We start from the raw sequence: 9,886 nt of genomic DNA, 5'->3' as shown, positions 1-9,886 counted from the left end.
CTGGGACTGAGAGCAGGCCGTTTACTCTGGGCACCTTTCATCCACGCTACTCAATACTGCCCTGCAGCATAAGAAGTTAAACATATTGCAAATGTACAAAAGTCAACTAGCAAGTCAGTGTCCATCAGTCAATTAGATAATTTCAGACACCAAACTGATACAAACTGACACCACACCCACTTTTCCAACTCGTTTAGAAGCCAACTATCCACATATTTCAGAGCAGGCCCAAAATTCACAGCGCCTTCAGTTAACTTTTTAGCTGCAGGGCTATGAAGTAGTTTATATATCACACATAGCGTCATAGCGTCCTAAATGTCCCTCCTTCTCTCCGACAAGGACAAAGCTGCTTCAAAAGTCTATTCCAATACACTAACGCACACAATGGTTATAATTTTTAATTACCCCTTGTMCATGCTACATAACCTCTAATCCTAATGGTGAAGTTTCTGGGTAGAATTATTTAATCATTTATCTTAAACCTTGATAACATATCTTAACAGTAACAAGAACATTTCCCAGGACATAGACATATCTGATGTTGGCAGAAAGCTTAAATTCCTGTTAATCTAACTGCATTGTCCAATTTACAGTAGCTATTACAGTGAAATAWTACCATGCTATTGTTTGAGAAGAGTGCACAGTTATTAACTCGAAAATGAATCAATAAACCACTTAGGCACATTTAGTCAGACTTGACACAACATTTTAACAGAAATGCAATAGTTTATTGGATCAGTCTAAAACTYTGCACATGCACTTCTGCCATCTAGCGGCTAACATAAAAATTGTGTCTAACCTGGAATAATACATTGTGACCWTTCTCTTGCATTTCAAAGGTTTATTCTCCTGTAATAATTTCACATTCACAGGCAGTTAGATTTTGGTATGTCATTTTAGATGAAAATTGAAAAAAAGGGTTGGATCCTTAAGAGGTTTTAACCTGTTTCTTTTCTTGGCATCATCTCAGATCTTTTGAATCGTCAAGATGTCACCCTCTGAGGCTGCTGAGCTTGTCATTGGCCTGTACAAGGYGATSCACTTGGGTCTGCAACTTTGCACGATWCTGTCYGATSTCTGAATCCTCCTGTAKGATGTTATCAGTGTCATCTCTGTGTAGCAGATCCAGCATTTCACTGCACACAATCTTGGCTGACTGCTTCAGGATGAAGTAACGGATCAGCATGGGCACCTGGTCAGCCAGTCTTTGCACCACAATCTGTGAGAGAGGTGAGGTGGGATGGAGAGTGAGAGTGAGGTCCCAAAGTGATGAGATGGCCACAAGGCAACTAAAAGATTACCAAATGCCAACAAATGCTCAGCAAGGTGAACATATAGACTTCAGAGTTGGATTGGTCTGCAAAATGCAATATACCACAAAGCAACCCTGCCACAACATTATATGTTTGAAACCTTTGTCAAAAAGCATTAATGAGAGATCTGATCATGCCCGTTGATGATGTCATGGATTCATTGTACAGGGTGGAGCAGAGCTATAATGTATATAGAGTTGGGCCACCATTTAGAATGGACAACATGTTGCCCCTTTGAGCATTCCATTAATCCAGTCATGACAAGTATGTGGATTCTAATTRTAGACTTTCAGTTACACAGCATTGTTTAAAAAAAATGTAAATGCCATGAACTGCTATTGGATTATACRGTGTCATGTAAATGCATCATAATGTTATTATTGATTATACCATGGCATTGCTGAATACTYRTTTCTGATTGGCTTGAAGGACATTCTATGACGCATGGTATTTAATTGTTGAAGGAGCTAGCACATAAGCATTTCACTGCACCTTTTATACCAGCTGTGAACTGTGTATGAGACGAACACAATATATGGCTCTGGGGTGGAGTACCAGGCTAGATGTAGTCCATACATACACGTTGAGATCTCCCNACAATATATGGCTCTGGGGTGGAGTACCAGGCTAGATGTAGTCCATACATACACGTTGAGATCTCCCAAAATGTGTGGAAGGCCCTGATAAGAAAGTGTGTGAGTTTGTTGATAAGTACACAACATAACAGCTGTATGTAGATTTAKATTTAATTATTTCATTTCTGGAACATCTCCTGCACTCTTTAACTTCTCTAGGGTAGGGGGCAGCATTCGGAATTTTGGATGGAATGYATGCCCAAATTAAACTGCCTGCTTCTCGGGCCCAGAAGATATGATATGATATGCACAAAGCTGGTAGATTTGGATAGAAAAAGCTCTAAAGTTTCCAAAACTGTTAAAATAGTGTCTGTGAGTATAACAGAACTGATGTGACAGGCAAAAACCTGAGAAAAATCCATTCAGGAAGTAGTTTTTTGGGGGGTTTTCTAGTTTTCTATTCAATGCCATTACAGTATCCATTGACTTAGGACTCAAATTGCAGTTTCTATGCCTTCCACTAGATGTCAACAGTCTTTAGAAATTGTTTCAGGCTTGTATTCTGAAAAATGAGGAAATAAGAGCAGTCTGAATGAGTAGACCCTAAAGTGCCACACAGAGCTGTTTCTTGCGCGAGACGGAGAGAGTGCGTTTCTTGTTTACCTTTTAAATTGACAACGTTATTGTCCGGTTGAAATATTATTGATTATTTAGGCTGAAAACAACCTGAGGATTGAATATATACATCGTTTTACATGTTTCTATGAACTTCATGGATACAATTTTGATTTTTTTGTCTGCCTGTTTTGACTGCGTTTGAGCCTGTGGATTACTGAAGAAAATGCGAACAAAACTGAGGTTTTTGTATATAAAAAGACTTCATCGAACAAAAGGAACATTTATTGAGTAAATGAATGTCTGCTGAGTGCAACCATATGAAGATGATCAAAGGTAAGGGAATCATTTTATCTCTATTTCTGACTTGTGTAACTCTTCTACTTGGCTGGTTACTGTTTTTAATGATTTGTCTGCTGGGCTATGTTCTCAAATAATCGTAAGGTATGCTTTCGCCGTAAAGCATTTTTTAAATCTGACACCGTGGTTGGATTCACAAGAAGTTAATCTTTAACTTCTTCTGGGCAGTATTTTCACTTTTGGATAAATAGCATGCCAAAATGCAACTGCCTTCTACTCATCTCCAGAATATAAGATGTGCATATTATTAGTAGATTTGGATAGAAAACACTCTGAAGATTTTAAAACTGTTTGAATCATGTCTGTGAGAATAACATAACTTATGTAGCAGGCAAAACCCCGAGGACAAACCATTCAGAATTAAAAAAAAATTGAGGTCACTGTCTTTTCAATGAGGTTTCTTAGAGACACCAGATTTCTAAGGGACTTGTTTGCAGTTCCTACCACTTCCACTGGATGTCACCAGTCCTTGGAGATCGGTTGAGGTTATTCCTTTGTGTAGTGAAGAAGTAGGGCTATCGTAAAGGAGGGTCACATGAAGTAAATTGTTTGAGAGAGGCACGTTTCCAAAAAAGTAGCGTCAGTTTGTTTTCTTTTTGTATTGAACACAGATCATCCCGTCTTCAAATTGATAGATTATAACGTTTAAAAATACCTAACGTTGTATTACAAAAGTAGTTTGAAATGTTTTGGTAAAGTGTACATGTAACTTTTGATTTATTTTGTAGTGACGTTGCGAAAGTTGGAAGCTGTGTTTTTCTGGATCAAACGCGCCAAATAAATTGACATTTTGGATATATATCGACGGAATTAAATCGAACAAAAGGACCATTTGTGATGTTTTGGGACATATTGGAGTGCCAACAAAATAATTTCGTCAAAGGGAAGGGATGATTTATATTTTATTTCTGCGTTTTGTGTCGTGCCTGCAGTGTTGAAATATGCTACTCTTTGTTTACTGTTGTGCTATCATCAGATAATAGCATCTTATGCTTTCGCCGAAAAGCCTTTTTGAAATCTGACATGTTCGCTGGATTCACAACGAGTGTAGCTTAAATTTGGTATCTTACATGTGTGATTTAATGAAAGTTTGATTTTTATATAATTTTATTTGAATATGGCGCGCTGTATTTTCCCTGGCTATTGGCCAGGTGGGACGATTGCATCCCACCTGCCCCAGAGAGTTTAAACCTATGTAAAATATGTTTTGTTTTCTGAATTTTTATAATAAATATGTCTGCATTTGAATTTAGCGCCCTGCAGTTTCACTGGGTGTTGACAAGGTGGGACGCTACCGTCCCACATACCCAAGTGAGGTTTTAAGCAAACCATACTGCAAGAGATGTGTTGTATTGTACCTCATAGTATGCCTTGAGCAGCCCAGGGTACTTGCTCCTGGTGTCGTGATCTGAGCCTTCTGCTTTTTCCCCCTTCTCTAGACATGTGTTTCATCCTCGTCTGGATGTCCTCGTCTGAGAGATCTGAGCAGTTTGCCGTTTCCTCCTCTAGAATATGTTTGTTGAAGATTTCATCCTGTGTGTAGACCTGCATCTCCATCTCAAACTGCTCCACGATCCTCGCCTTCACTATGTTTGACTGCTGTTCCTGGATTGTTTCAATTTTTTTCTGAGTTTAAACAAAGATGAAGATACCATGAGGACATAAAGAACCTTGGATGCAGGGAGGCAGTGAAATACTGTTACTGTTACAGAACAGTAGTTCAGTTCGACGTGCTCTAAGCATCTTATGGTGTTTTATTTTGAACATTTCAGGGTACAATCCTACAATGGACAACATGTAAAGTGGAATTATTCATAAAAATATATTGTGATTTTTAAGTGCTACTTTGCCTCATGTTTCCCTGCTTCTTGCTAATGCCACTAACTAAGATTTCAATTTCAGCCTAAAATCACAGAATTGTATGATCRTCATGTCAGAGCTCTTAACAGTTTACAATTGTCATTACCTTYGAGACATCTTGAAGATAAGGATAATTCTTAAAGATCTCTTTGGACAAATGATCAAATTCCTCCTGCACCATTTCTGAAAAACAAAAAAAAATGTATTTGGGAAATAGATATTCCACAAAATGTTTTTATTTAAAGGTGTTGTTCAGCCAAATTACAAGTCAATAGTCCCAATGTTATAATTTCTTTGTGCTTCATGTCCAAATATTCAATAAGTAACTTAATTGAGCTACACAATCAATTTGAGATCCATTAGGATCATTTGGACATGAAGAGGACAAATGGAAACATTGTCCAGGTAAATTAAACCAAAGCATGGATTGATGTCACACCTTGTCCATAGACTGCTTACAGGGTAAGGAAACCAATGTCATTTTCTATTTTGATTTAACTATTCCTTCAACATGTCCTATTTAGTCAATTAAAGTTACGGTCACATGCAAAAGTACAATGAAATGCCTTTTTTGCAAGATCTAAACCCAACAATGAAGTATTAAAAGTAACTTAAGGTAGAACAAAAACACTAGAGAAATAAGAAGAACACGAGAATGTAAGTAAGGTATATACGTGGACAGTTCCAGGGTCAGTAGCTACTGTATGTACAGGGACAGTTCCAGGGTCAGTAGCTATATACAGGCAGTTCCAGGGTCAGTAGCTATATACATGAACAGTTCCAGGGTCAGTAAGCTATATACATGGTCAGTTCCAGGGTCAGTAAGCTATATACATGGACAGTTCCAGGGTCAGTTCCAGTACCATGTGTACAATGTGCAGGGATACTGAAGTGGTATGGTGAGATACTGTATGTATAGGGGTAAGTTGTGTAGGCATCAGGATATATGATAAACAGAAGCATCTGTGTATATGATGATTGCTTGGGAGGGTGTGTGTTTAGAGTAAGTATAAATGTGTGTAGGTGTTATGTGGTTGAGCAAATGGAGTGTGTGTGTGTGTGTGTGTGTCTAGAGTTCTGACAGTGTGCATATAAGACAGTGCAAGATACAAATAAATAAAGGGGTCAACTCAGATAGTCCGGTAGCCATTTTGTTAGCTAGTTAGCAGTCTCATGGCTTGGGGATAGAAGCTGTTCTGGAGCCTGTTCAGGAACCGTTTGCCGTGCGGAAGCAGAGAGAACAGTCTATGGCTTAGGTGGCTGGGGTCTTAACAATTTTCCGGTCCTTCCTATCATAACGCCTGATATAGATGTCCTGGATGGCATGAAGCTCTGCCCCAGCGATGTACTGGGATGTCTGCACCACCCTCTGTAAAGCCATACGATTGAGGGTGGTGATTTTGACATACCAAGCAGTGATGCAGCTAGTCAAGATGCTCTCAATGTTGCAGCTGTATAACTCTGAGGATTTGAGGGCCCATGCCAAAGCTTTTCAACCTTCAGAGGGGGAACAGGCGCTGTCTCGCATTCTTCATAACTGTGCGCATGTGTGGACCATTTTAACTCATTAGCGATTTGGACACGGAGGAACTTAATGCTCTCGACCCGCTCCACTTCAGCCCTGACGATGTGGATGGGGGTGTGATTCACCAATACCTGCTTTCTGGGTGCTTACTGCTTAATATAATAGGCATGTTTGTCTTGTCAGAAGTACCATAGAGACCCATGCATGATGTTCAATAAAGGGGCTTTTGGAAAATCACATTGAATCTAGGGCTGTAACGTGTACTCTAATAAATCGGGAAGCAAGTACAGGAAGTGAATTGAATAAATAAACGAACATGAAACATGAGTAGCGTACAGACATGAAACACAGAAACAATAACGCCTGAGGAAAGAACCAAAGGGAGTGACAGATATAGGGGAGGTAATCAGGAAGGTGACGGTGTCCAGGTGAGTCTCATGAGGCGCAGGTGCTCATAACGATGGTCACAGGTGTGCGTAACGATGATGGCAGGTGTGCGTAATAATGAATAAACTGGTGACAACAAGTGCCAGAGGGGGAGAGATGGAGTAGACGAGACAAGGGCTTTTGGTCACTTACCTCTGATTGTCTTTAGTGTCGTCATAGCTGGTTTCTTAAGTTTAGACACCAGTTTCTGAACAACATGTTGAAATACCCTGTAGTTACTGAATCCTGGCAGCTCACTTCCCCTGTGCTTCTCATCATATTCATCCACCAAATGCTGCACTACTTCGTGGTCTAAATTCAGGAAAACAATGTTAATAATGTATTGGAGATAATAATCACTGTTGTATGACATAACTATTAGTAGTATATTAACTATATCAGTAAATATTAGGGATATTTAGAAACATAAATATTAATTGGTTAGACATGGTATTATGATGTGCAATACCCGGGGTATTAAAAATTGTACCTACAATGTGATTTGGCATTTTTCAGACATTCCATCCACACTGTAAATTCCTTTCGCATGAGCTCAAACAGGTTTTCCTCAATGATAATATCCCCTTGGGACAGTTGGGTAATCTGCTCATTGAAATCTGTTATGACCTGAAGATGGAAACATAACAATAAAACATACCTGTTTAAATGTTTAACATTTAGTACTTTTAGATGAATGTTTAATGAAATGGCTCCACAAGACCCATCCATCCTTACGTCTTCTACAGATATTAAACAAGAACTATCTTACACTGGCTTGTCCAAGTGTTTTTGTAAAATCAGCTGTCAAGGTAAAGTATTGTTTAACCTGGTGACAAACATAATCAGGGGAAATTAAGGAAGGAGAGTGGAAGAAGTGGGAGTGTGGAGAAAAGTTGAATGCTGTTATATTTATTTTCTGGACAGTGCGTCTACTCTTACACCTGTGTTGCAAATCTGACCAATCCAAATGGCAGAGGATGTGCAACAGAACTGATGCCTTTACACCAGGTACCATTGCCCAAATTCTCTATAGAATATTCTCCTGACAATAGACCAAACCATGACAATAACACACCTGGACTACTGTGCAACAGTATGGCTTCCAACCAAACATCATACATTTTTATAGACACTTTGTACAGAAGAAGTTTACGAAGCTGAACGATGRGAAGATGAAAKATGTACTCACCTGAATGAGGAACTTCCTCTTCTCTGCAGGTTCCTTGGGAGGCCCACCCTCTATTTGACTCAATAAATGCTTTACCTCCCCCAACTGTTCCTTTATATTTTCTGACATCTGGGGCAAGGATTTCTGACCAGGAGCAAACATACAAGTTAATAGGTACCAGACCACATGTTYTCCAGTGTRCACTGGGTGTAGGGGGAACAGATAACYRTMRGGTMTGTGGTTGGACTAACCTTGATGTGTTTGACCAGGGCATTGCTGAGCTTGGTGGCTAGGCACTTGGTGGTTGCCTTCTCCTGACGCARRAGGGAKCTATACATTGAAARGGAGAGAAAWATAACAAACTAAGAGCACAAGGCGAGACCCAGATGCAGACACTGGAGGCAGATGGTTTGAGTCTTGATATTTATTTAACAATCCAAAAGGGKWRGSMARRRRAWKGKTSKKGRMMRGSMAAARGKYMAAMCMRKTYMRRRKYCMRGRRGKWMMRRRKKGSMRGSMRGSYYSRRGKYMRGKGCAGGGGTAATGGTCAGGCAGGCTGGTACAGAGTCCAGAAAACAGGCAAGGTGCAAAAACCGGGAGGACTGGCAAAAGAGAATAGAAGCAGGAGTACGGGAAAACTGCTGGTTGACTTGAAAAACATACAAGACAAACTGGCACAGAGGGACAGGAAACACAGGGATATATACATCAGGGATAATAATCGACACCTGCAGGGGGGTGGAGACAATAACATGACAGGTGAAACAGATCAGGGTGTGACACAAACACAGAATTTCATCACAGATATTGTCCGACACATTTAACACCTGCATTTTTTAAATTAAAACTGTCAAATATATATGTCAGTTAACCCTTGCTCTACAATGGTCATGCACCCAGGGATATCTAATTAACATAATAAAAAGTCCCCATCAAAATCAGTCTGTTTAAGTTAGAGATATGTGCTAAGCTAACATATGGAAAAGTTTTTTATGACTATACCAAGGATCATTTAGCCATTTGCTTTTGAATGTTAAATCAGTTTATTCCGATTTTCGGTATTTTCTTTGTTATGAGTTCTGGTGAGTTGGACACTTCTATGCCGCATGGCTAGCGTTGGCTAGCGTTCTACAGATGAAGACGACATTCTACAACCGAACAACGATTATTCTGGACAAAGGACAACTTGTACAAGATTCTGATGGAAGCTCATCAAAAAGTAGGAACCATTTATGATGTTATTTCGTATTTCTGTCGAAAATGTTTAGACGTATATTCCGCCCAGATTTTGGGCGCTGTCTCGCTATAACGTAAGCTGTATGTCGTACTAAAGTTATTTGTAAAAATCTAACACAGCGGTTGCATTAAGAACTAATGTATCTTTAATTTGCTGTCCAACATGTATTTTTTAGTAAAGTTTATGATTAGTTATTTGATTAGAATAGGTGCCTCTCCAAGATTTCTCCGGACAATATTTCTGCATTTTCACTACGTATTCACATTGTAAAACCACGATTTGCTGGCCGCTAAATATGCACATTTTCGAACAAACATATATGTATTGTGTAATATGATGTTATAGGCTGTCATCTGATGAAGTTTATGAAGGTTAGTGAAATAATTAATATATTTTGCTGGTTTTGTCGCTATCGCTACGTTGCCTTGAATCAATGCTGTTGTGTGGTTGGATATTGTAGTAAGCTAATATAATGCTATTTGTGTTTTCGCTATAAAACACTTAAAAGATCTGAAAAAATGCCTGGATTCACAAGATGTTTGTCTTTAATTTGCTGTACACCATGTATTTTTCAGAAATGTTTTATGATGAGTATTTATTTATTTCACGTTGGTCTCTGTAGTTTATTCTAGCTGCTTTGGTGAGATTTTGTGATGGTGGCTGCAATGTAAAACTATGATTTATAGCTGAAATATGCACATTTTTCGAACAAAACATATGCTATACAATAAATCTGTTATCAGACTGTCATCTGATGAAGTTGTTTCTTGGTTAGTGACTATTTATATCTTTATTTGGTCGAATTTG

At 38.9% G+C, this 9,886-nt stretch overlaps 1 protein-coding gene across 1 annotated transcript in view; it reads right to left on the bottom strand.

Annotated features, from left to right (window-relative positions):
- Positions 1 to 304: 304 nt before the first annotated feature.
- LOC112072403 (interferon-induced GTP-binding protein Mx-like) overlaps positions 305 to 9,886 on the bottom strand; it is an 83,458-nt gene continuing 73,876 nt past the window's right edge. Inside the window, exons 7-14 of the mRNA XM_070439784.1 lie at positions 8,094 to 8,172; positions 7,864 to 7,986; positions 7,169 to 7,301; positions 6,828 to 6,986; positions 4,830 to 4,906; positions 4,362 to 4,489; positions 4,222 to 4,312; positions 305 to 1,219 (exon numbers count right to left, since the gene is read on the bottom strand). Coding sequence (XP_070295885.1) covers positions 992 to 1,219; positions 4,222 to 4,312; positions 4,362 to 4,489; positions 4,830 to 4,906; positions 6,828 to 6,986; positions 7,169 to 7,301; positions 7,864 to 7,986; positions 8,094 to 8,172 — 1,018 coding nt within the window. The 3' untranslated portion in view covers positions 305 to 991. The remainder of the gene's footprint in view (positions 1,220 to 4,221; positions 4,313 to 4,361; positions 4,490 to 4,829; positions 4,907 to 6,827; positions 6,987 to 7,168; positions 7,302 to 7,863; positions 7,987 to 8,093; positions 8,173 to 9,886) is intronic.

This window comes from Salvelinus sp. IW2-2015, unplaced genomic scaffold, assembly GCF_002910315.2.
Source record: "Salvelinus sp. IW2-2015 unplaced genomic scaffold, ASM291031v2 Un_scaffold1915, whole genome shotgun sequence".
Taxonomy (NCBI): domain Eukaryota; kingdom Metazoa; phylum Chordata; class Actinopteri; order Salmoniformes; family Salmonidae; genus Salvelinus; species Salvelinus sp. IW2-2015.
The sequence above is the reverse complement of the archived record's forward strand: the minus strand, read 5'-3'. Positions and strand labels throughout refer to the sequence as shown.